This window comes from Schistocerca nitens, chromosome 3, assembly GCF_023898315.1.
Source record: "Schistocerca nitens isolate TAMUIC-IGC-003100 chromosome 3, iqSchNite1.1, whole genome shotgun sequence".
Classification (NCBI taxonomy): Eukaryota; Metazoa; Arthropoda; class Insecta; order Orthoptera; family Acrididae; genus Schistocerca; species Schistocerca nitens.
The window spans coordinates 84,084,256-84,110,378 of NC_064616.1; the positions used below are offsets into that span (position 1 = coordinate 84,084,256).

General features: G+C 41.0%; 1 protein-coding gene across 1 annotated transcript in view; it reads left to right on the forward strand.

Annotated features, from left to right (window-relative positions):
• LOC126248049 (heat shock 70 kDa protein 14-like) overlaps positions 1–26,123 on the forward strand; it is a 251,940-nt gene that overhangs the window by 200,776 nt on the left and 25,041 nt on the right. The window contains exon 7 of the mRNA XM_049948683.1: positions 8,746–8,961. Within this exon, the coding sequence (XP_049804640.1) occupies positions 8,746–8,961 (216 nt within the window). The remainder of the gene's footprint in view (positions 1–8,745; positions 8,962–26,123) is intronic.

Sequence of the window (26,123 nt, forward strand, 5' to 3'; positions counted from 1 at the left end):
TGTCGCAAGCTGTGCTGCTGTATGTAAGAAAGCGAAATGAGTGAACTCTGGAAGCACTCAGTATTTTTAGATATGTTGGTCACAGAATATGGGAAGTAGGCAGAACTTAAGAGCTCTTTTTTTATAGTGCATTTTGCCTGGTCTCAAGTTGATTATGGTTGTGTGATGTGTCAGTATGCTCAGTCATTCTAGATGAAAACCTGTGAAGCAGTCAATCATGCGGAAATAGTGTTAGCCACCAAACCTTTTATGATCAGCTCCACTGTATGCTCTGAGGCTAGCAAACCACCTCTTGTAATTGTGTAGCAGCTCATCATGGTGTGAGAAGGTTATAAAGTTTCCTCAGTGCAGAAGACACAGGCACACCATATCATCGGTCACCCATTGACAGAAAAACACACTGAATAAAAATGTGTGAGGAAGTATTGAGCCTTTGGAATACATAGAAGTCAGGGGAAGCTCATGGAGGCCAGACGGATTGAACTTTAAAAAGGTAAGTGGGTTATTAGTAAATGTTACTACATGCGACATAAGAGGGTGAACCTTCCATCTACTAGCCACAATTACAAGAGTTGTGCAATTGAACATCTCACAGACAAAGTTGTAATTGCCGCATGTGCCTTTAGAGCTGTTACCAATGCAGAATGTAAAATTTGTTAATCAAACTCTAGAACCTGACCTAATCCATTCCCTGGAATGATTTATTGCCGTGCAGGAGGGGGACATTTCAGCCAAGCACTTAATGCAACACGTAGAGCATTTCAGAGGAGGATGACGACATATGACAATGATTGTGAGTGCTGCAGTACCAAGTGCCACAGTGGCTCTGACTCTGGTGCGTGTAGCTTTTATTCTTTTGAGGTGGAGAGCCAGTCATCAGCATAAACCACCAATACTCCAGATTTTAGTAGACTAGATCCATAGAGCATAAGAGTGAGTGAGAGTATAACTTTGTAGTGTGAATTCAGAATAGATGTAAATTTAGGATTAAGAGAAAAGGAAGCACTGGGACAAGCCATGAAGGTTTAAATTGCCAGAAGTGAAAACAAGTGCAAAAAGAAGACTTCTAAGCAAATAGCAACAAGCAGCTTAGTAAGGAAGATTTGATGCAGTATCTAACATATGTCAGCAACTTGCTAGTTGTTTTGGGTATAAAATTTATCTGTAATTTGTACAAACAAGTAGTGTGATATGAAAATGATGCATCTTGTTCGTGTGTGTGTGTGTGTGTGTGTGTGTGTGTGTGTGTGTGTGTGTGTGTGTGTGTGTGTGTGTAAGGGGGGGGGGGGGGCGCTTGTAAAGTAGTATAACACAATATAGTTAGCCTTACTCAAATTCAAAAGAGCCATCATATGTAGTAAAGACAACTATTTAATATCACAAGAATTTTTTAATTAATATTGTATTTAACTTTTCTTGCAATATAAGACACACAGATAAATAACATTTACACTACCAGAAAAAACTTTAATAATGAATGTAAAGTACATTCTTTTTGAAGCATGCAGAAATTTTTTAGATCTTCACTAATTTGTCAGGTTCTTTCTCTCCTAAATTATTTCTTAATTTTGACCAAACAAGCCAGTAGGTGGAGAAGATCCTCTCAATGGATGCAGTGTTAGCAGGGCAAGAAAAGGGGCCTAATAAAGTAATTGTAAGATGGGTTACATTTTGAATAAGTTAATAATAGGAATTTTAATAGAACTATTGTCAATGTGAAAAATAGAAAAAAACAATAAAACCCACAAAAACTAAATTTGACCCACTGGGTTGGATTTTTTTTTTAAAAATACCCATGTTTATCTCAACTCTCATGTATGGCCATATTAGAGTGAATCTGAGCAGTGCATTGCCACAGCTATGAAAGCAGGCGAGCATGGGATGTTGTCACTGTAATAATTCAACAAGGCCAGTGCAGTGTTTTGAGGTAGGTTAGCTTGTTGAAACAGTGAACTCAGCAGTACTGCATATACTAATGCAGCAAAGGGCAAGGCAGTTGTCCAAACTGACAGTGGCAGTGGAATTTTAGGATACGTGACTGATAGTGCTGCGTATGCACGAATGGTGCACTGCTATTGACAATAAGTACAAGTAATTTTTGTGATGGATTTATTGTTAGTCTTGCAGCCGAATTGGGGCGACAGGGTTTTGCCAAATGAGGATACCACGTGGACCTGCCAATAAAAAGTCACTGGTTTGAGGCCACAGATGGACAACAGCTCTATACACTAAGTCCCTCCACACAATTAGTCCCAATTTGCAGTGGGCTACACCAGGTCATCTCCAGTAGCATGGCTGACTCCTGCTCAGAGTGCAGCAGACATCCACACTAGGCATCTTCACATGGTAGGCATCCCCTACTGTGACTCAGCTGGGTGTCAGCCAGGGCCACACAGCATCATCGAGAACATGCTGCAAACGCTCGGGGCAAAAGCCACATCAGTGGAATTCAGTGGCCAGCTGGCCACTGATGGAGTCTATCGAGCAGCTGAGATGCCTCAATGTAAGAACTTGTTAGATTTGCAGCTGCCTTTCCCTGGAACCTCTCGGGCTCCCATCTCGCCTCCGTCGCCTGCCTGCACCGTGCTGGCTCGTAGCCACTCCACCCTGCTCCGTGGAGCACTATAGTTAGCACACTGGATTCATATTCAGAAGGACCAGAATTCAAATCGACATCGAGCCATCCACATTTAGGGTTGTCATAGTCCCTCCCTCTCCCCCTCTGAAATCAATATAGCATTTGCTGGGATTGTTCGTTTCAGAAAAGCTTGTCCAATTTCCTTCCTCATTTTGATCATATCTGTGCTTGTGTTCTCTCTCTCTAATTACAATGAACAGTACATTGCAATCTATTATCTTCCTTTTCCTTTCTTTGTGGTTTTTGAGGAGGACAATAAGTGCTATTGCGTCAGTTGTCACTTTGATTCCATACTCAACTGCAAGCGCAAGGTTTCATTTCCTATCAGTGTGATTCAAAGGAAGAATTACGCAGTAATTAAATTTCCAGAGATTTCCATGAATTTTGCCTTTAAGCAGGCAAAATATCTGCTTGCCATCTTCTTCCAGGGCAATGATGTGGAGCACATTTGGTAATGCACAATTCATCAGTTGTCATTTATAGAGTCTACTTTTCACACATTTTTAATCCTGAAAGTGGTTCTTCATGTCAGAAGCTGACACTGGCTTTGACAGTCAGTCTGTCACTCCCTTGCCATTCCAAAAGCAGTTGACCTGATCTTAAACATATTTTATGTTGGCATCTTCTATACTGTTACTGTTTTCCCCAATCTGTAAGACATGGTGTATACGACCCGGGACAACCGGGAGATCCGGGAAAAACCCAGGAATTTGTTCATCAGGGGGGGAAACCAGGAAAAACCCGGGAATTTTTTAGAATTCTGGAAATTTTTCGTTGTTTTAGTTTCCAGTTAAATTTGTGTAATTTTGACTGGTAAGAACCGATACTCTAACAAAGGATATTACTGTATCCCGCTACTGCAGAATAATACTGGAGCATTAAAACATGAACGAGAGAAAAAAATGAAAGTAAAACTTAAATTGCAAAGGAAATGCGCCATATAAAATAACACAGTGCACATACAAGAGTCTGTCAACAGCAAAATGTGTTAAAGGCTTTAGGAAGACTATGCAATGCTTCATAACAACAAAATTGCCTCCGATGAGCATGACGTCACAACTGTTTATATTAGATTCATTTAAGCAGTTACGAGCGGGCTCACGCACACGCGCAGTTGAGTCGCATATGAGTAATACCTTCTCCTGCTTCTGGCTACAGAAATGTGGCTGTTGGCTGTGCAAGCAGCAGTAGCAGCAACCAGCCACGTGGGATACCTGGAAAAATTTTACTGGCGCGCCCAAGCTGCCACATTCACGCATGCGCAGCAGTCCTGGATCTAGTGGAGGGGGGCGGCAAACTGTTGTATCTGAACCAGGTGACAATTTCGGGGGGAGGGGGCAGATTCATATTCTTGAGGGGGAGAAACCTTCTTTTACAAAGCACCTAGCATCCAGCGCACGTCGATCTGTCGATTGTTCATATGATTTTGAAATGCACCCCTGCTGGTTTTTGGACATTTTTGAACACATTCTAAGTTGATTTCCGAATGAATTATAAGTTGATTTTTGAATGCATGCATAGTGTATGTGATATGTCTGCCAGGAGAATCCTCATCGCATCTAGACGTGAACTTTCCTGCAGACAAAACGAGACGGGGCTATACGAGCTGAGCGGAATAAAGTCGAACTGGTGAATGCTAACTGCTGCTTGTTTATGTGGTGGATTCGGTTTGCAAATATTCAGCATTGTTATAATTACTAGTGAAATCCATAGATTCAGATTACCAGAGTTGAAATAAATGACTAACAGGAATAACAGGTAAGAAAGATTATGTATTATCTTCTCAGTGTATCCAAGAAAGTGAATTCTGACAGAAAATTTTTGGCCACATCGCTACATTAGACAGGGCCAGTTGTAGTCACAGGCTAGCAGCTGCTTAAAGTTCCATTGTGGGAGTAGCACGGAAAACGCATTGTACGAAAACATACTAACGCCTAACAGGAGAATAATCGCTGGATAACTAAACCAGTGATTGTGGCGGGGTTAGTAAAGTTAAACGTAGAATGAGTTTTGACAGTAGTAGCAATAGTTAGTGTTAGTGATGACAAGATTGTTTGTTAGTATGAGGAAGGAGAAGAAATGGGGACATCACACAAATTATGGAAGAATATGACGATTCCAAATTCATACAAAAATTTTGTTCTACTAGTTTTCGGTCTCGTGCATGAGAAACTGGAGCGTATGAATGAAATTTGAAACTAGTTCCTAACATAAAGCTTTTTGATTGTAGTAGGAAAAATAGATATTTTGTGTTGCTACTTTGTGAATTATATTGCCGTAATATAAAAATGATCATTATTGCCAAAACAGTCTTGCTTATTTGGTGTGTGTTACAATTGCTGCAGTATTAGAATGGCCTATTTTGTTTTATCCAGGAAACAGTGACAAAATAGATGTAGTCAGATTGAGAAACCACACCATTCTTGGGTACTATTTGTATTAACAGCTTTTTCAGTATTAGATGACATTTCGATTTATCATGTAGCAAAATGTTTGACAAACTTTGATGAGTTAATAGTTCTTTCGCAGAAAGGAAGGCACACCATGTAAAGCTGTAGCAAGATTAGAGAAAAAAATCACTAGGACCTAAGGATTGAAGAAATGTGTACTGTCTTGCATGTCACTTGTCTTTACTGGTTTTAGGTGCCTTATATTTAATTTTATGTCACACAGAAGAGCAAGTTATTAACTAATAGGCAATAAAGAGTCCTGATTTTGTGAAGAGTTCTTGTTCTCCTGGTTACAAATAATCCCATCCAGTATTAATTGCGTGTTAAAAAAAAAAAAAAAAAAAAAAAAAAGAGAGAGAGAGAGAGAGAGAGAGAGAGAGAGAGAGAGAGAGTGGCAGAATGTCAAACCGGCTGACTGGGAGAAGGAGAGGCACTACAGGACATTTTAATTTCCACAGTCCTGAAATAGTTTGATGGCATCCATTACAAAATATACACCTTTGAGTTACACAGAGCGAAATACAGTGATGTGTGGTATAAGAATGTTATTTGAAGAGGCATGGCACTGCACTTCGGCACACTTAAGACCAAATAACATCTCTTACATTTCCTCTCAGATATATGTTTTATGTATCAGACTCTTCAGAAAGATGTGCGCTACAAAATGAACTTTTTTTTTTTTTGCAGAGCAGTCTGAGCTATAGTCGAGGGTCGACACGTGTTTACGTTTAGTGATTTTTGTGTTTCCTCATCGTTTACTGCTCTCACGTCAAATTAAAACAAGACGGATTTCTGTGGTTGGGAGCTATCAAGTGAATTAAAATACATTCACATAATTACGGTAGTCTAAAATGTGTTACTAGTTTCAGAATTTATTTTATTTCCACCTTTCTGACAGTCAAGCATTAATCACCTTGCAGAACAGTGTAGTTATTTTTGTCAGTTTTCTAAAGAAACTTGGCTTTTATTAAGCTTTCCTGCTGAGGCAGTAAATTTATTTGACTCGCAGTGTTTAATTCCACTCTATTGGCTAGTTTCAACTGTTCACTGCATTTCAAGTGCACGATTCCATCTTCTAGCACGTACGGAATTATGCCATAATAAAGATCCAAACATGAAATAATATAGTACTGGTACTCCAAGAAAATTTACATCCTGAAAACCACACTGAAAAGCTTAATATCAGGTTGAGGCCTACATCATTGGGAATCTGCACATACGAATGTGCACTTTAAGGCAGACTATGCTTTTTAGTATGGTTCACGGACTTCCGATGCTCTTGGAGTGTCCTCTGATGTCTTGTTTCTTTTATGACATAATGTAAGAAAGATCTTTTAATGTTTTACACGTACGAACATACGGGCTTCCTACGTCACCGTAGCTGTGCAAGCGTGGTGACGCCTCTTATCTGGTGCTCTCTAGCAACTGCTGAAATGAATCTATTTTTAACAGGTCGCAGGAAAATATTGAGAATTGCGGTTCGAAAAGCGATATTTTCAAAGTAAATTTCCTTTTACGCAAAATGAACTATGTGCAAGAATGTACGATGAATTTCTTAAATCTTTGTGTTTGCTCTCATTTAAAAATCAACTCTTTGATGACGAGCCATTTAGAAGAATTTCGAGCCCAGAAGATCAGAGATTTATGTCGGTATTAAAAATTTTACTGGCGTATTTGTGTGATTTATCTTAAAGTGTAACATGCACTAAACAGATCAACATTATATGTGAAAGCTTAGCTTCTCCTGTAGCTTATTAATCTTAGAGACAAATATTATATGTGAAAGCTTGTAGCTTATTAATTTTAGAGACAAATATTATATGTGAAAGCTTTGCTTTTCTTGTAGCAACACTATGTATATTAACTTAAACCATCAACTTTTCCTTTGGTGGAATTCGAATTTATACTTTCTTAATACAAAAATATGCAGCATATATGTTGCTGCCCATCAAAGATCTTCCCAGAACGTGTTTTTTCCCCCTGAGTTTCATTTTCTAAAGTGCCGAGAAATTCTATGTTGCTGTATAAAACCATATCCGTTCAAAGGATTGATAAGTTTTACAGTTCTGACGGAAAGTATACTGTCACTTAACAGGGGAAAAAGTGTATTTTCACACGGGAGAAAATGTATTTTTCACCGGGAGATCCGGGAATTTTTTCTCCTTGTCCGCGTACACACCCTGTAAGAGATCTGTGTGTTCCATAATTGTTCTATTCCAATGTGATAAGACTTATTCCACTGTCTACAGTAGATACCCTGTGGAGAGTTTGCTGTGTGAATGCCATGACATGTATCAAAATGGTCATGTGCACTGATGTACATCCAGCACACATTGACACTGATATAAAGGAAAATTGGCTGCTCTTTTGGCTAGGCCATGTACCTTTTGTAGCTCATACAGTATATTCTGTATATTGTGTCTTTTGTGATGTACGTAGATTGCTGGGCTTCGTTTAGAAGGAAGATACCAACTCAAACTAACATTTATTTGTCTTGTAAAGTAGTTTTTTCTGTCAGATTTATACCTTTTGTGTTTATATTTTGAGAAGTCTTACACATGAAGCTGTTCTCATCCTTATTGGTAACAAGTATAGTTAATTTGAAATAAATTTGTGATTGACTGTTCAGTGAGTCAAAATATGGGGAAGAGGCATCATACAACTGTTGTTCTTTGTTGCACTGCACATGCTCATTGTGATGCTGTCTCTAGAGAGCATGAGGATTTATAAGTGATACCATACTGCAAATTGTCTAGCATTGCTGCTCCTCCATTGCCTCACTTGGGAAACACAAAGCTGTTTCTATAAAACATAGTGTGCTACTTACATATCAGATCACCTCTGTTATGATCTCTTCAGATACTAGTGTCTCAGTTTTCTTGTAATGAAGACGAAATACAAATTGAAGCAAACCGTTCTCTTATTTTTGTACAGCAAGTAAATGAACGATCTCTCATCATCCACTTGCACTTTTTGTACATCATCCTCCTTTAATATACGTCCATGATTCTGCCTGAGATTTTGTATAATGTTTGTATGAGATTAGTCATAGTGGATGGTGCGCTATTGTTTCCCAGCATTTGCATACAAGAATTCGTTTCCTGACGGATGCATCATTGTAGCACCTGGTTATTGAAATATATTGTTCTGTGTCAGTTTTGGGACAGAATGATCCATAAAGTGAAACAGCATGACTCTGTTATAGTTATGCTAAATAGCTTACAAATTACTGACAGATTGCTACTTACTGTAAGCATTGTGGCCCGAGATGCTGGAAATGGTGGCTGTGTGTGTGTGTGTGTGTGTGTGTGTGTGTGTGTGTGTGTGTGTGTGTGTGTGGTTTTTTTGGCTTTTTACTTATGAAGCTGTGGCCAAAAGCTATAAGTGTCTTTTAATTGTGCTGTCTGCAACTTGTTGTTTCTTCTTCACAGTAAGTAGCAATCTGTCTTTTCCTACATTGCTGATATTCTTTTCTGGAGTTTCCATTGTTTGATTACAAATTACTGAATTGTTTGAGAATTACTGTATTGACCAGAGTAAGATTTATGTTACTAGTTACATAAGCTCCCTCTTATATGTCTATTTTACTTTTCAGACCCTTTCTTATTTGTACGAATGTTATGAGTGTACTACAGAATTCTGAAATATTTCTTTTAGGTGCTCCTGTGCGGTGGATCTGCGAAAATCCCAATAATTCAGCAATCAGTCTCAGAAATGTTTCCCAATTCAGAGTTATTATGTAGTGTAAATCCTGATGAACTGATTGCCCTGGGTGCTGCGAAGCATGGTAGTCATCTGAAAGAACCATTTGACCCAGGTTGTGATCATCTATCATATGATATCCCAGTTGTAACAAAATCAATTTTTATGAAGGTAAGGAACTCAATTAGTGTAGTTCTGATTTAGTCCTATATCATCACACAATCTCCTTGTGAAGATCAGCAGTTAGGAACTTCTTGAGTGGTTTGAATGGTTGGTGTGCTTAAATACTTTTATTATTATTATTTGTAAATTATAAATTGCAGCAATCAGTCATCCTTTTTAAATTTTATTATACAGATCTAGATTACGTGGGTGAAGCCCGATCAACAGGGACTTACATCCTTTGAGTGAAAATAACAGTGCATTGAGAATGGCTAGCTTCTAGCCGAAATGTAGATCTGCATAATAAAATTTAAAAAGGATGACCGATTGGTGCAGTCTATAATTTACAAGTTAATATAACAGTCACTGAGTGCAACCGCTTTCCGAATGGAAGGTAAGCTGATTATTATTATTTCTTTACTTTCTCAGACGTTAAGTCTGGTTAAAAATGGAAAGTGACGCGGACCTTGATCAAGCGTCACTTCCTTTTAACTGTACGGTATATGTTACATTGCATTTAGGAACTTTCGGGTAGTTGAACATGTATCAATAATTCCAGATTTCTGTAGTTGTATATATATGTTTGGATGTAGCTGTATTGCGTTGATGTACTGGTGGATCTTGTGTGGTATGACTCCTGTAGTTGATAGTATAATTGGTATAATGTCAACTTTATCCTGATGCCACATGTCCTTGACTTCCTCAGCCAGTTGGATGTATTTTTCAATTTTTTCTCCTGTTTCCTTTTGTATATTTGTTGTATTGGGTGTGGATATTTCGATTAGTTGTGTTAATTTCTTCTTTTTATTGATGAGTATGATGTCAGGTTTGTTATGTGGTGTTGTTTTATCTGTTATAATGGCTCTGTTCCAGTATAATTTGTATTCATCATTCTCCAGTACATTTTGTGGTGCATACTTGTATGTGGGAACGTGTTGTTTTATAAGTTTATGTTGTAAGGCAAGCTGTTGATGTGTTATTTTTGCTACATTGTCATGTCTTCTGGGGTATTCTGTATTTGCTAGTATTGTACACCCGCTTGTTATGTGATCTACTGTTTCTATTTGTTGTTTGCAAAGTCTGCATTTACCTGTTGTGGTATTGGGATCTTTAATAATATGCTTGCTGTAATATCTGGTGTTTATTGTTTGATCCTGTATTGCAATCATGAATCCTTCCGTCTCACTGTATATATTGCCTTTTCTTAGCCATGTGCTGGATGCGTCTTGATCGATGTGTGGCTGTGTTAGATGATACGGGTGCTTGCCATGTAGTGTTTTCTTTTTCCAATTTACTTTCTTCGTATCTGTTGATGTTGTGTGATCTAAAGGGTTGTAGAAGTGGTTATGAAATTGCAGTGGTGTAGCCGATGTATTTATATGAGTGATTGCTTTGTGAATTTTGCTAGTTTCTGCGTGTTCTATAAAGAATTTTCTTAAATTGTCTACCTGTCCATAATGTAGCTAAAAACAAAGATGATGTGACTTACCGAACGAAAGTGCTGGCAGGTCGATAGACACACAAACATACACACAAAATTCAAGCTTTCGCAACAAACTGTTGCCTCATCAGGAAAGAGGGAAGGAGAGGGATAGACGAAAGGATGTGGGTTTTAAGGGAGAAGGTAAGGAGTCATTCCAATCCCAGGAGTGGAAAGACTTACCTTAGGGGGAAAAAAGGAAAAAAGGCCAGGTATACACTCGCGCGCACACACACACATATTTGTAAAGGTAAAGAGTTTGCCTTTACAAATGTCTGCTTGTGTCTGTGTATGTGCGGATGGATATGTGTGTGTGTGCGCGAGTGTATACCTGTCCTTTTTTTCCTTTTTTCCCCCTAAGATAAGTCTTTCCGCTCCTGGGATTGGAATGACTCCTTACCCTCTCCCTTAAAACCCACATCCTTTCGTCTTTCCCTCTCCTTCCCTCCTTCCCTCTTTCATGATGAGGCAACAGTTTGTTGCGAAAGCTTGAATTTTGTGTGTATGTTTGTGTTTGTTTGTGTGTCTATCGACCTGCCAGCACTTTCGTTCGGTAAGTCACATCATCTTTGTTTTTAGATATATTTTTCCCACGTGGAATGTTTCCCTCTATTATGTCCATAATGTAGGTTTTTTATGTCGATAAATCCCCTTCCTCCTTCCTTTTCTGCTTAATGTGAATCTTTCTGTTGCTGAATGTATGTGATGTATTCTGTATTTGTGGCATTGTGATCGTGTAAGTGTATTGAGTGCTTCTGGGTCTGTTTTACTCCATTTCACTACTCCAAATGAGTAGGTCAATATTGGTATAGCGTAAGTATTTATAGCTTTTGTCTTGTTTCTTGCTGTCAATTCTGTTTTCAGTATTTTTGTTAGTCTTTGTCTATATTTTTCTTTTAGTTCTTCTTTAATATTTGTATTATCTATTCCTATTTTTTTTCTCTGTATCCTAGATATTTATAGGCACTGTTTTTTCCATTGCTTCTATGCAGTCGCTGTGGTTATCCATTATGTAATCTTCTTGTTTAGTGTGTTTTCCCTTGACTATGCTATTTTTCTTACATTTGTCTGTTCCAAAAGCCATATTTATATCATTGCTGAATACTTCTGTTATCTTTAGTAATTGGTTGAGTTGTTGATTTGTTGCTGCCAGTAGTTTTAGATCATGCATGTACAGCAAATGTGTGATTTTGTTTGGGTATGTTCCAGTAATATTGTATCCATAATTTGTATTATTTAGCATGTTGGATAGTGGGTTCAGAGCAAGGCAGAACCAGAAAGGACTTAATGAGTCTCCTTGGTATATTCCACACTTAATCTGTATTGGCTGTGATGTGACATTATTTGAATTTGTTTGGATATTAAGTGTGGTTTTCCAATTTTTCATTACTATGTTTAGGAACTGTATCAATTTAGGATCTACTTTGTGTATTTCCAGTATTTGTAGTAACCATGAGTGGGGTACACTATCAAAAGCTTTTTGGTAATCAATGTATGCGTAGTGTAGCGACCTTTGTTTAGTTTTAGCTTCATATGTCACCTCTGCATCTATTATCAGTTGCTCTTTACATCCTCGTGCTCCTTTGCAACAGCCTTTTTGTGCTTCATTTATAATTTTGTTCTGTGTTGTATGTGTCATTAATTTCTGTGTAATGACTGAAGTTAATATTTTGTATATTGTTGGTAGGCATGTTATGGGGCGATATTTTGCTGGGTTTGCTGTGTCTGCTTGATCTTTAGGTTTCAGATAAGTTATTCCATGTGTAAGTGTATCAGGGAATGTGTATGGGTCTGCAATGTAACTGTTAAATAATTTAGTTAGATGTGAATGTGTTGAGGTGAACTTCTGTAGCCAGAAATTTGCTATTTTATCTTTTCCAGGGGCTTTCCAATTGTGAGTAGAATTAATTGCTTGGGTGACTTCATGTTGCAAAATTATCATGTCAGGCATTTGTGGTATCAACTTGTATGTGTCTGTTTCTGCTTGTATCCTCCGTGCATGCCTGTTATGTTGTACCGGGTTTGACCATATGTTGCTCCAGAAGTGTTCCATTTCTGTTATGTTTGGTGGATTGTCTATTTTAATGTGTGTGTTATCTATTGTCTGGTAAAATTTCTTTTGGTTTGTGTTGAATGTTTGGTTTTGTTTCCTTCTATTTTCACTTTTTTTTTGTGTCTTCTAAATCGTTTGGCCAATGCTTGTAATTTCTGCTTCTTTTCATCTAATTGCTCTATCGTTTCTTGTTGTGAGATTTTACCTAACCTTTTTCGTTTTTTTTCTGACATTTCATTTCTTATAAATTGTGTTAGCTGTCTGATGTCATTTCTCAGTTTTTCTATTCTGTTCTGTAGCCTGTGTTGCCATGCTGGTTTTGTGGGTTTCTTCTGTGTGTTGGTTGGTTCTGATCTCTGCCTAGTGTGTATATTTAGTGTAGTGAGTGCTCCTATATAAAGCAGTAGTTGTAACTCTTCCACAGTTGTGTTTTCATTTATTTTGTTGTGTATGATTGTGTTGATAGTTTTTATTGTTTTGACTTGTGGGTTACTTGGCAGTCTATGCAAGAATGGTCTAATCTCTGTATTTGTGTCTTTGTATTCTATATATTTCAGCTGAAATTTTTCTTCTATATCTAACATGTGTGTCACTTCGTGTTCTATTCGTGCTTGTTCTGGTGGCTGTCTTAAGATTTCGTTTTCCTCTGATTGTTTAATTGATGCGTGTTGTTATTTGTTTGTTTGCTCTGGGATGTTTGAGTTCATTGCTGTAGTTTCTTCTTCTTCTTCTGATTGCACATTATTTTGTTCCAGTATTTGTTGTACTTGTTGTTTGATGTTTTCTAATTCTGACTGGGGTATCCTGTTATTTTTTTATTATTACACGGATCTGATCAGCTAGTCATTGTTCAGTTAAAAATTCTAATTCTGGGTATCTTCTGGTAATAAATGTTGTGTATACTTGTGATCTGTATCCAGTTGTGTTGGTTCCTAGGTTTGTTGCTTGGTAATAACAGAACATGAGGTGTCGATTAACTTCATCTGACCATCTCATCCTCTGTCTTTGTTTTCCTTCTAGGGTGGTTGCAGGAAGCATATCCTGCAAAACACCTCTATTTGGATTTAAATCATTTTCCAGTTGGCTAGCAGTGTCGTTACCATTGTGGGCGGGCATAGGGTTCAAGCGTCGTCCCCGACCATGACGGCGCTTGTCCGAGGCTTCTTTAGTTCTGTCCTGAACCAACTCATCACACTGAAAGGGGGGTTAGCCCTATTAGTGGTTTGTTCTTTTTGTCGCCTTTTACGACTGGCAGAACATACCGGAGGCCTATTCTTTTCCCAGGCCTCCTCCATTATTATTATTATTATTTCTTTACTTTCTCAGATGTTAAGTCTGGTTGAGAATGGAAAGTGACGCGGACCTTGATCAAGCGTCACTTCCTATTAACTGTACGGTATGTGTTATATTGCATTTAGGAACTTTCGGGTAATTGAACATGTATCAATAATTACGGATTTCTGTAGTTTTATATATATGTTTGGATGTAGCTGTATTGCATTGATGTACTGGTGGATATTGTGTGGTATGACTCCTGTAGTTGATAGTATAATTGGTATGATGTCAACTTTATCCTGATGCCACATGTCTTTGACTTCCTCAGCCAGTTGGATGTATTTTTCAATTTTTTCTCCTGTTTTCTTTTGTATATTTGTTGTATTGGGTATGGATATTTCGATTAGTTGTGTTAATTTCTTCTTTTTATTGGTGAGTATGATGTCAGGTTTGTTATGTGGCGTTTTATCTGTTATAATGGTTCTGTTCCAGTATAATTTGTATTCATCATTCTCCAGTACATTTTGTGGTGCATACTTGTATGTCGGAACTTGTTGTTTTAAAAGTTTATGTTGTAAGGCAAGCTGTTGATGTATTATTTTTGCGACATTGTCATGTCTTCTGGGGTATTCTGTATTTGCTAGTATTGTACATCCGCTTGTGATGTGATCTACTGTTTCTATTTGTTGTTTACAAAGTCTCCATTTATCTGTTGTGGTATTGGGATCTTTAATAATATGCTTGCTGTAATACCTGGTGTTTATTGTTTGATCCTGTATTGCAATCATGAATCCTTCTGTCTCACTGTATATATTGCCTTTTCTTAGCCATGTGTTGGATGCGTCTTGATCGATGTGTGGCTGTGTTAGATGATACGGGTGCTTGCCATGAAGTGTTTTCTTTTTCCAATTTACTTTCTTCGTATCTGTTGATGTTATGTGGTCTAAAGGGTTGTAGAGGTGGTTATGAAATTGTAGTGGTGTAGCCGATGTATTTATATGAGTGATTGCTTTGTGTATTTTGCTAGTTTCTGCTCGTTCTATAAAGAATTTTCTTAAATTGTCTACCTGTCCATAATGTAGGTTTTTTATCTCGATAAATCCCCTTCCTCCTTCCTTTCTGCTTAATGTGAATCTTTCTGTTGCTGAATGTATGTGATGTATTCTATATTTGTGGCATTGTGAGCGTGTAAGTGTATTGAGTGCTTCTAGGTCTGTGTTACTCCATTTCACTACTCCAAATGAGTAGGTCAATATTGGTATGGCATAAGTATTTATAGCTTTGGTCTTGTTTCTTGCTGTCAATTCTGTTTTCAGTATTTTTGTTAGTCTTTGTCTATATTTTTCTTTTAGTTCTTCTTTAATATTTGTATTATCTATTCCTATTTTTTGTCTGTATCCTAGATATTTATAGGCATCCGTTTTTTCCATCGCTTCTATGCAGTCGCTGTGGTTATCCAATATGTAATCTTCTTGTTTAGTGTGTTTTCCCTTGACTATGCTATTTTTCTTACATTTGTCTGTTCCAAAAGCCATACTTATATCATTGCTGAATACTTCTGTTATCTTTAGTAATTGGTTGAGTTGTTGATTTGTTGCTGCCAGTAGTTTTAGATCATCCATGTATAGCAAATGTGTGATTTTGTGTGGGTATGTTCCAGTAATATTGTATCCATAATTTGTATTATTTAGCATGTTGGATAGTGGGTTCAGAGCAAGGCAGAACCAGAAAGGACTTAATGAGTCTCCTTGGTATATTCCACGCTTAATCTGTATTGGCTGTGATGTGATATTATTTGAATTTGTTTGGATATTAAGTGTGGTTTTCCAATTTTTCATTACTATGTTTAGGAACTGTATCAATTTAGGATCTACTTTGTATATTACCAATATTTGTATTATTATTATTATTATTATTATTATTATTATTATTTCCTGTGTTGGTGTCAGTTCAGATCATGTTAAGCTTTGTTGGCAGTGAGCTTCATTTTCTTCTTTTCTCAAAATTTCTTCATTCAGTTTCTTCCAATTTTGTTGTTATAAAAATTAATTTCCACACAGTTGTGGAAATTAAAATTAAACTCCAGTTAGCAGCAACATACAGTGGTTGATACAATGCTTGCGGGCTTCTTCCTTGTTATACTTTCCGTTTCCTGATAACAGCTGTTTTTCAAATATTAGTATGCTTCACCAAAACCAGTTTCAGATTCAGGATAAGTTGTATAATTTAAATGAAAACTGTGATCCATTTAACATAAACTGAATTTTAAAACTGTTGCTCTGGTTCATCATGTAATGAAAGTACTCAATTTTTTTTCTTTAAGTCAGATAATTGCGAAAGCGTTACGGAGAAGATAGATAAACTCCAGTGGAAGACTCTGCAGGAGAGACGCTCAGTAGGTCGGTACAGGCTTTTGTTGAAGTTTCGAGAACAAACCTTCACCAAGGAGTCAAACATTATATTGCTCCCTCCTACGTATATCTCACGAAGAGACCATGAGGATAAAATCAGAGAGATTAGAGCCCACACAGAGGCATACTGACAATCTTTCTTTCCACGAACAATACGAGACTGGAATGGAAGGGAGAACCCGATAGAGGTACTCAAGGTACCCCCCGCCACACACCATCAGGTGGCTTGCGGAGTATGGATGTAGATGTAGATATTACTATATAACTAATTCCTTGATGTGATAACAATCCATTTTTATATTTCAAGAAGAAAACTTGAGTTCACATTGTCATAAACAAGGGTATTTCATATAAGGAGGTAAAAAGCTAATAATTATAGTGGAAAACTAGTTGAAATGGAATTGTTGAAATTTACATCACACAAAGAACTTAAACTTTAGGATTAAAGACCACTTGATGAAAAGCAGAAGTGTTGGGATGTTGACAGGCACAGACAAAAGAAAGAACACTTGCAGACTTTTGTAGTTATCCATTGAAGAGCTAGAGTAAAACACACACACACACACACACACACACACACACAAAATAGAGTAATCATGCCAATGCTGTTTTGCAGCAGATGCAGTGGTTGTGATGGGGGTAGGACGTGCTGGGTGCTTGGATTGGGCCTTGGTCTGCCACAGGGATATAATCCCTGTGACATGGGGTTGGGAGTTAGGGTTGGCATAGGGGTGGGCTAGGGTGTTCTGTAGTTTGGGTGAGCAACAGAACACCACTTTAGGAGGGATGGGAAGGATCTCTGGTAGGATGTCCCTCATTTCAGAGCAGGTTGAGACATAATCATAGCCCTGGCGATGGATATGGTTCCATTGTTCCAGCCAGGGTGATGCAGGTTCACAAGGGGAGCGCTGCTTTGTAACTGACTTGTAGGGATTGTGGTAGGATTGGGGATGTGTGAGGCAATGGCACAGTAAATACGAGGGCAGTTCAATAAGTAATGTAACACATTTTTTTTCTGAAACAGGGGTTGTTTTATTCAACATTGAAATACACCAGGTTATTCCCCAATCTTTTAGCTACACAACACTATTTTTCAACGTAATCTCCATTCAATGCTACGGCCTTACGCCACCTTGAAATGAGGGCCTGTATGCCTGCACGGTACCATTCCACTGGTCGATGTCGGAGCCAACGTCGCACTGCATCAATAACTTCTTCATCATCCGCGTAGTGCGTCCCACGGATTGCGTCCTTCATTGAGCCAAACATATGGAAATCCGACGGTGCGAGATCGGGGCTGTAGGGTGCATGAGGAAGAACAGTCCACTGAAGTTTTGTGAGCTCCTCTCGGGTGCGAAGACTTGTGTGAGGTCTTGCGTTGTCATGAAGAAGGAGAAGTTCGTTCTGATTTTTGTGCCTACGAACACGCTGAAGTCGTTTCTTCAATTTCTGAAGAGTAGCACAATACACTTCAGAGTTGATCGTTTGACCATGGGGAAGGACATCGAACAGAATAACCCCTTCAGCGTCCCAGAAGACTGTAACCATGACTTTACCGGCTGAGGGTATGGCTTTAAACTTTTTCTTGGTAGGGGAGTGGGTGTGGCGCCACTCCATTGATTGCCATTTTGTTTCAGGTTCGAAGTGATGAACCCATGTTTCATCGCCTGTAACAATCTTTGACAAGAAATTGTCACCCTCAGCCACATGACGAGCAAGCAGTTCCGCACAAATGGTTCTCCTTTGCTCTTTATGGTGTTCGGTTAGACAACGAGGGACCCAGCGGGAACAAACCTTTGAATATCCCAACTGGTGAACAATTGTGACAGCACTACCAACAGAGATGTCAAGTTGAGCACTGAGTTGTTTGATGGTGATCCGTCGATCATCTCGAACGAGTGTGTTCGCACGCTCCGCCATTGCAGGAGTCACAGCTGTGCACGGCCGGCCCGCACGCGGGAGATCAGACAGTCTCGCTTGACCTTGCGGCGATGATGACACACGCTTTGCCCAACGACTCACCGTGCTTTTGTCCACTGCCAGATCACCGTAGACATTCTGCAAGCGCCTATGAATATCTGAGATGCCCTGGTTTTCCGCCAAAAGAAACTCAATCACTGCCCGTTGTTTGCAACGCACATCCGTTACAGACGCCATTTTAACAGCTCCGTACAGCGCTGGCACCTGTCGGAAGTCAATGAAACTATACGAGACGAAGCGGGAATGTTTGAAAATATTCCACAAGAAATTTCTGGTTTTTTCAACCAAAATTGGCCGAGAAAAAAAATGTGTTGCATTACTTATTGAACTGCCCTCGTATGTTTGTGGACTAGGTTTGGGGATGGGAGTGGGGGTTGTATCATGTGTCTGTGAAAACCTTTGTGAAGGCTTCAGAATGTTGAGCAAGGGGGTTCTCATCACTGCAGATATGTCATCCTTGGGTGGCTACGCAGCATGTGAGGGATTTTTTCTTGTGAAAGGGATAGCAGCTGTTGAAATACAGGTATTGTTGGTGGTTAGTCAGTTTAATGTGGACAGAAGTGTGGATGGAGCCATCAGAGAGGTGGGTGTCAGCATGCAGGAAGGGTATTCGTTGGGTAGAGAAGGACCAGGTGAAACATAGGGGAGGAAAAGGCGTTAAGGTTGTGAAGGAATGTAGATAAGTTTCAACTCCACCCTCACCCCACTGAACCTAGTCAATGAACAGATTTCCTGTGCCATATCCTCATATACACCCTCAATCCTTCCACCATCCCAAAAATCAGTTACAAAGAATCGCCCCCTTTGTCACCCAGTATCATCTTGGACTGGAACAACTGAAATATACCTTTCCCCAGAGCTTTGATTATATCTCATCCTACGCTGGAATGAGGGACATTCTATCCAAGATCTTTCCCACCCCTCCTATAGCAGTGTTCTGTCACCTATCCACCATACACAACATGCTAGTCCATCCCTGTGCCACTCCCAACCACTTGACTCAGGGATCATATCCGTGTAGCAGACAAAGCTGCAAAACCTGCCCAATCCATCCACCCTGCACCACCTCCTCCAGTCCTGTCACAGGCATTTCCTACCCCACCAGAAGCCAGGCATCCTGTGAAAGCAGCCATCACTCTGCTGCAAACGCAGGACAATCCTTTATGTCAGTATGACTACCACGCAATAGTTGCAGATGAGAGTCATCTTGAGAACACATCATCCAGTCCCATAATCATCCTGGCCTCATTATCTGGTAACCCACTGCCCCTGCACACTTCAACTAACATGCCCCAGGGGCTCAGAGTTCTTCCACGAGTTCGTGCATGGTGCTCACAGGGCCCCAAGCTTTTGCAGATCATTCTTCCTTCCTGGGCTGCATTTCCTTCCCCGTGTCCCTTCACAGCCTTCTCTCCTTCCCCGCTGCCACCTCCTCCCCCTTCCTCGATTATCTTATTTATGTCGACCTGGCTATCCATCTGGTTTCCTGTATTCCTTGCAGTTTTGTTTCCCTCGCTTTTTCTCTTTCATCCTTTTTGGCGTTATTGGTCCCTCTTTGTGGTTTGACCCCACTTCTAAATTTTCTTATATTAATGTGTAGTGTCTGTTCTTTCGAAACAACAGACACCACACAGATCCCACAGCTGTGAACACTGTATGTAAATGGAAGGGGACATTAAGTGGAATCGGCGGCATCGAACGAAATTGTGGACTGGATCGGTATTTGAAGCCGGGATCTCCTGCTTACTAGGGAGGTGTGATAACCATTGCGGCATCCAGGACACAGCATTATCGCTACTGTACGAACTTCTTTGGTACGTCTCACGGCCAATCCACACTCCAGCCAAGTGATACCTATCTGCAGTCCCTGCCCATTATACTCCCGTCACTACTCAGTTTCCCACAGGAGGTCAGATGTATTTCGTGCATTCACACTGAAGAAAGTGGATCCATTGCCCATCCAGACTTATGTGAATGCGTAGTGTCTGTTCCTTCAAGAGAACACACACCACGCAGCTACTGCAGCTGTGAACACTATTTGTAAATGGAAGGGCGGTCACTGCTGTCAGCTACACTGGGACATTAAGATGATTCCACTTAATGTCCCACTGCAGCTGACTGCAGTTATCCTCCTTCCATTTACATCTAAATTTTCTGTTTGTAGTGTGAGCCATTTGGGAAAGAACTCCCTCCGTAGTGTCTATGGCATGGATTCCTCTGCCCACTTCCCTCCTCTCTTCCCTCCCTGCTGTAGCCCCCCTCCACTTCGATCACCAGCACGTCTAGCCAGCGCATGTGGTAGGACTGTTATGTATCCATCTGACTGACCCCCCTGACAACACAGGACACACTTCTGATACCTGAGCTGTTGCCTCCTCATATGTGCCTAGGAGTGGTTGCTTGTTATTCTGGAGAATCGGAACTCACTGCTATGGCCACCATACCAGATGCTTCTTGTTACGGCCAGGTGGCATCCACGGGGAGAGCCTTTGATCGAAGTGGGTGGTATAGAGGTGAATACTTTGCACAAGAGGCATATCGAGCTCCAAAAACCTGGCCGTTCTCCTATGGCCGTCTCTTAAAGTGGTAATGTATCATTGAATGCTGCTTCTTATGATTCTGCCACCTTCCCTTCCCTGGCCACACCCTGGGAGGAGGTCCAGGCTCGCCGGCTTGGGCTGAAACACCTTCCCTACTACTGGGTCTGCACTAGGATGGACAGGGACACATTCACCCCCACAAATCCGCTATTTTTGTGGAAAATGCAGTTGGTTTCTCTGTTGATCAAAGGTGATTATCTTGGCAATGTCCCACTGTCTGTTACACATCACCAGTCTCTGAATATGGTCCAGGGAGTCATTTTCCGTAGGGGCCTCATCCTTCAAACTGATGAGGAACTGCAGGCTAATCTGGAACAGTGGTGTGTTCATTTTGTTTAACATGTGCAGAAACCTCATAAAAACGCCCACACCAATATCACTGCCTTTATTCTGGCTTTTTGGGGAGATACCCTCTCAAAAGAGGTCAAGGTTATGTGAGATTGGTGTGACGTGAGCCTGTATGGCCTGCCACCCACGAGTTGCTTTTGGTTCTTGGGTTTCAGGCACATGCCTTCACAATGTACAGCAGACCCTGTATGTGATGGCTGTGGCCACCCACTTCATGGGGGGGAGCCCCTGTGTTCTGCCACCCTTGTCTGTAAATTGTCATGACAATCACTCTCCATGCTCACTAGATTGCCCAGCTTACAAGAAAGAAAGGAAGATAAAAGACTATATGTTCCCGGATCCACGATGTGTTGATGTCTTCAACTTTTGCCTCTGTTATACCCTTTCGTCCTCTTATCTCTCTCTTATCAGAGCCCCCCCCCCCCCTCTTCTTAGCCCCTCCCCTGTGGTTCTCACGCCCTGCCTTCTGGGTGCCACTCCACCTCCTCAGTCATAGAAGTGCCTCCCTTCTTCAGCACCCAAGAGTGACGGGTGTCCCTCCCGTGACCCCTCCTATCAGCATCAGCTACCACAACTCGGCTACAGGACATACAGTCTGTGTGCCCCAAGGTTGCCTCCTCTTTCTCAGTTCCGGATCTTTCAAATCGTGCTCTCCCTCTGTGCTCTGCCCTCCTCAACCTATGAAAGAGAAGAAGAGAAAGCATAAATACCCGGACAAGCCCCCCTCCTAAATGTCTCCTGTAGGTGTCATCTCCCCTCCCCCCTCCCCCCCCCCCCCCCTCCGCTCGCAACCTGAGTCTGACATCTAATTTATGGATGTCACCCCGTCGTCGACGGTGACCTGGAGACGTGACTGGCTCCAGCCCATTCACCTCCCATTTCGATGCCCGCTCAGTGAGGAACTGTAATAAATACTACCTTCACCTCCCAGAGTTGCAATCCCGTATTGCCTTTCACTCGTCAGCTTGTGTTGTTCTCGAGGAATCTCATTTTACTAATGCTCACTCACTATCCCTTACCGAGTTCTGTGCTTTCTGTCAGAACCAGGTTGGCCCATTGAGGGCTTCTGAGGGTGTCTGCATGTTGGTCTGTATGGATATTGTTAGTACATGGGTCTCATTCATACCACGTTGGAAGTGGTTGCTGTTTGGGTCCACTTGGACTCTGCCATCACAGTTTGCAATATCTATCTCGCTCCCTGCCAGGCCACCTATATCTGCTGCCCTAAATGCTCTCCGGCAACTCACCCCTCCCTTCCTCCTCCTTGGGATTTTAGTGCCTATCACCCTTTGTGGGGCAGTGCTTCTTCATCTAGTCGGGGGTTCCTCCTTGACCAGTTTCTTGCAGACCATGACCTGTGTCATCTTCATGATGGTTTCCCTACTCTTTTAGTGCTGCATGTGGAACCTCTGCCACTGATTTCCTCTCTTCCCCTCTCCTCCTTCGTTCCTTACACCGGTCACCACATGATGACCTCTGTGTAGTGACCATTTCCCGTTGGTTCTCTCATTCCCTCCCCACCTCCTGATGACTTTTCCTGCTGAGATTTCTGTCATTGTTCTCTGTATACCTCCCATGTCGTGTTTCCACCTTCTTTGTCAGGTTGTTGTCCGTAATGTGTCAGATGAGAAAATCTGTGCTGTGGGCATTGCCGTTCCCACTTGACGGGCACCAGTCACCATTGGCCAGTTCCATGGCAGAGCATGGCTATTGCCACCACTGTTTGCAATTGTTGTAGCACCTTGCAACATCTGAAGCGGTACCTGTCCTCCGTATTACCTTTGCGCCAAAGCCCGTTACTTACACAACCTGAGCAAACGGGTGTTTTGGGAATGCTCTCTGTACTCTCTAGGTTCTTCTGGCTCTTCATCGCGGGTGTGGACTACACACCGCACCCTTCAAGGTTATCAGTGGCAGCCTTCCATTCCGTCCTTGCCCTTAAAGTTGGCCTTTCTACAGATCCATCATATTTAGCTCTGAGGCATTTTCTCCTCTCAGTGGAGAGACTATTGAGGTTTCTGTCCTTAAGCCTAGCAAGGATATATCATCCCTTGATAGTTACCGGCCCAGCAGTCTGACCAGTGTCCCCTGCAAGTTACTAGAATGGATAGTGGCTCGTCAGCTCAATTGGGTTCTTGAATCTTGGAACATTTTATCTCCCCACCAGTGGTAGTTTTGAGAGAGATGGTCTCAACTGCTTCCATTGGAAACCACAGTTCCGGAGGCCTTTTCTGAGTGCCTTCATCTTGTTGCAGTTTTCTTCAATCTTCATAAGGCCTATGACACAGGTTGGTGCCATCACATCATCCTTACTCTCCATGAGTCGGATCTTTGGGCCTCCCTCCTGATTTTTATTTGTTAGTTCCTGTCCCACTGGATCAACTGCCCCTCCATGGTGCTCCACTTGGACCCGGTTCACCGCCGTGGTATCCATTTAGCCACTGGTGCCTTTCGCATTAGCCCTGTCGATAGTTTTCTGGTTGATGCTGGGATCCCTCCCCTTTCAATTTGGCAGTCCCAGCCCCTGGTTTCCTATGCCATCACTATCTGCTCTTACCCTGCTCATCCTTCTTATTCTGTTCTTTTCACTGCATCAGGCAGTTGCCCGCCCTCGGGTGGGTTTACAGGTTGGGCTCCATCTCACTTCACTCCACTGTAACTTCCATCTCCCCTCCTTGTCTTCTTCCCCATGTTTCCTCATGACCACACCCCCTTGGTTAGTTCCTCTGTCATGGATTCAGATGAGTCTCTTCCAGGGACTGAAAGCCTCCATCATTCCAGTAGTGTCTGACTGTTTGTTCTGAAGTTTCTTACGGGTGTTTCAGGATGCCATGTTTTTTCACACAGATGGCTCTAAATCCACTGATCATATTGGATATGCCTTCACATCTTTTTTGACATTGAACACCATCTCTTGACTGCCAAGTATGGGATGTTTACTGCGGAATTGATGGCCACCTATTAGGCCCTCTGCTTTATTAAACAGTCCTCTCACCCGAGTTTTGTTATGTAGGGACTGAAGGAGTGGCCTTCAGGCTATTAGTTGGTGTTTTTCCTGCCACCTCGTGGTCTCTCCCAATCTTCTCGTGATCATGGTGATGCTGCTAATTTGGTTGATTTTCGTTGGGTTCCTGGCCACATAGTTATCCTGAGTAATAAGCTTGCTTATCATTTGGCTGGATGGCAGGGGGGAGGGGGTGACTATGTACACATAACAATATCCAAATTGAAGGAAAATTGCAATATATGAAAGAAAATTACACATTATAAAATATGGGGCAACTTGTACAGTACATGACATATGAACACTTTCTTACCTCTGTCACAACCAAATTAACTCAATGTAGAAAGACATAGCATTTTGTTTATAATATTTAAATATTTTGTCAAAAACCAATATTGTCAATACTGCACAAAATGCTGGTGCTTCAATCTGCATTCAAGTTGATTCAGAACTACACATGTGTTGAGACCCTTCAATGCTTAGATAATATTTTTTTGTATGAGAACCCCTTTTCTTCCACCAACTTTGAGGACTCTTTGCTCAGAGAATAAGTTCGGCATGTTGCTGTGGTGATATCGACTTCACACAGAATATGAGAGAAAGAAACATCACAAACACCATTATCAGGCCAATAGGAGGACAGTGAAGCATGAACCTTACTGTAACATATCCTTCACAAATAACATTCTCAACAATTCCCAAATACCAAGAAGAATCTCATGCACATGCAGTATAGCAGTTGGGCTGCACAGTGCATTCTGGCCTTAGTGGCAGAAGTGCATCTGAGAAATCATCCACAATACTAAAATCTGTATCACAGCTCAGCCTTTTTGCTCCAATCTTGGTTGGTGATATTGGTACAATGTGATGCATAGATAGTGTTCCAGCAATTGTTTTCGCACTTTGGAAGTGCTGAGAAAGATAATGTCTCACTTGTACCATTTCATTTTTTTTTTTGAAACAAAGAGAATTGAAATGCATTTCAGGTTCTCGTGACAGAATTCAAATACCTGTGAAGCTGTAAGTATTTGATCTTCATAAACTCTTTGCAAACTTGTTTTTGTGACAAGTCTTTCAACAGTGCCACCAGTACAGTCACAGGGAGATTTGCCATGGCTGGTAGCAAAAAGGACCCGCTGCACTTTACATTGAAGTTGTGTTCGTGGTAGCAGATATTTCTGAAATCCTTACAATTTTTATATTTTGCAGCACAACCATCAGTGAAGTATTCAACATACACAAGATGAATTTCAGGAAATTCACACTTTAAAAAATTCAATACAGTTTCTGAGGCTGGTAAACAAAGGCAACATCATGTTCTAGGTCATCAGAAACAATACAAATACTTTTTGCATGCAACTGTTTGTCCTTTTTGTAATATATATGGACAGTGTGAAGAGTGCAGCTGCCATTGATCCAATGGTACCCCTGTGCTTCATCTTTAACAACAAAATTGAGAGTTTCACTGAAACCCATTAAAGTTAACACTGATCCTTCAAGTGGTTTCTTCTTCATTTTCATATAATCAGACTGTGATTGAGAAATAAGAGTGTGTAGTAATTTTTCAATTTTCTTAGTGTGTCACAGGATTCTGATAGAGAAGTGATTTGAACAGTTAAAGCCACCCCCCCCCCCCCCCCTCTCATGAACCATGGACCTTGCCGTTGGTGGGGAGGCTTCCGTGCCTCAACGTAACAGATAGCCGTACGGTAGGTGCAACCGCAACGGAGGGGTATCTGTTGAGAGGCCAGACAAACGTGTGGTTCCTGAAGAGGGGCAGCAGCCTTTTCAGTAGTTGCAGGGGCAACAGTCTGGATGATTGACTGATCTGGCCTTGTAACATTAACCAAAACGGCCATGCTGTGCTGGTACTGCGAACGGCTGAAAGCAGGGGGAAACTACAGCCGTAATTTTTCCCGAGGACATGCAGCTTTACTGTATGGTTAAATGATGATGGCGTCCTCTTGGGTAAAATATTCCGGAGGTAAAATAGTCCCCCATTCGGATCTCCGGGCGGGGA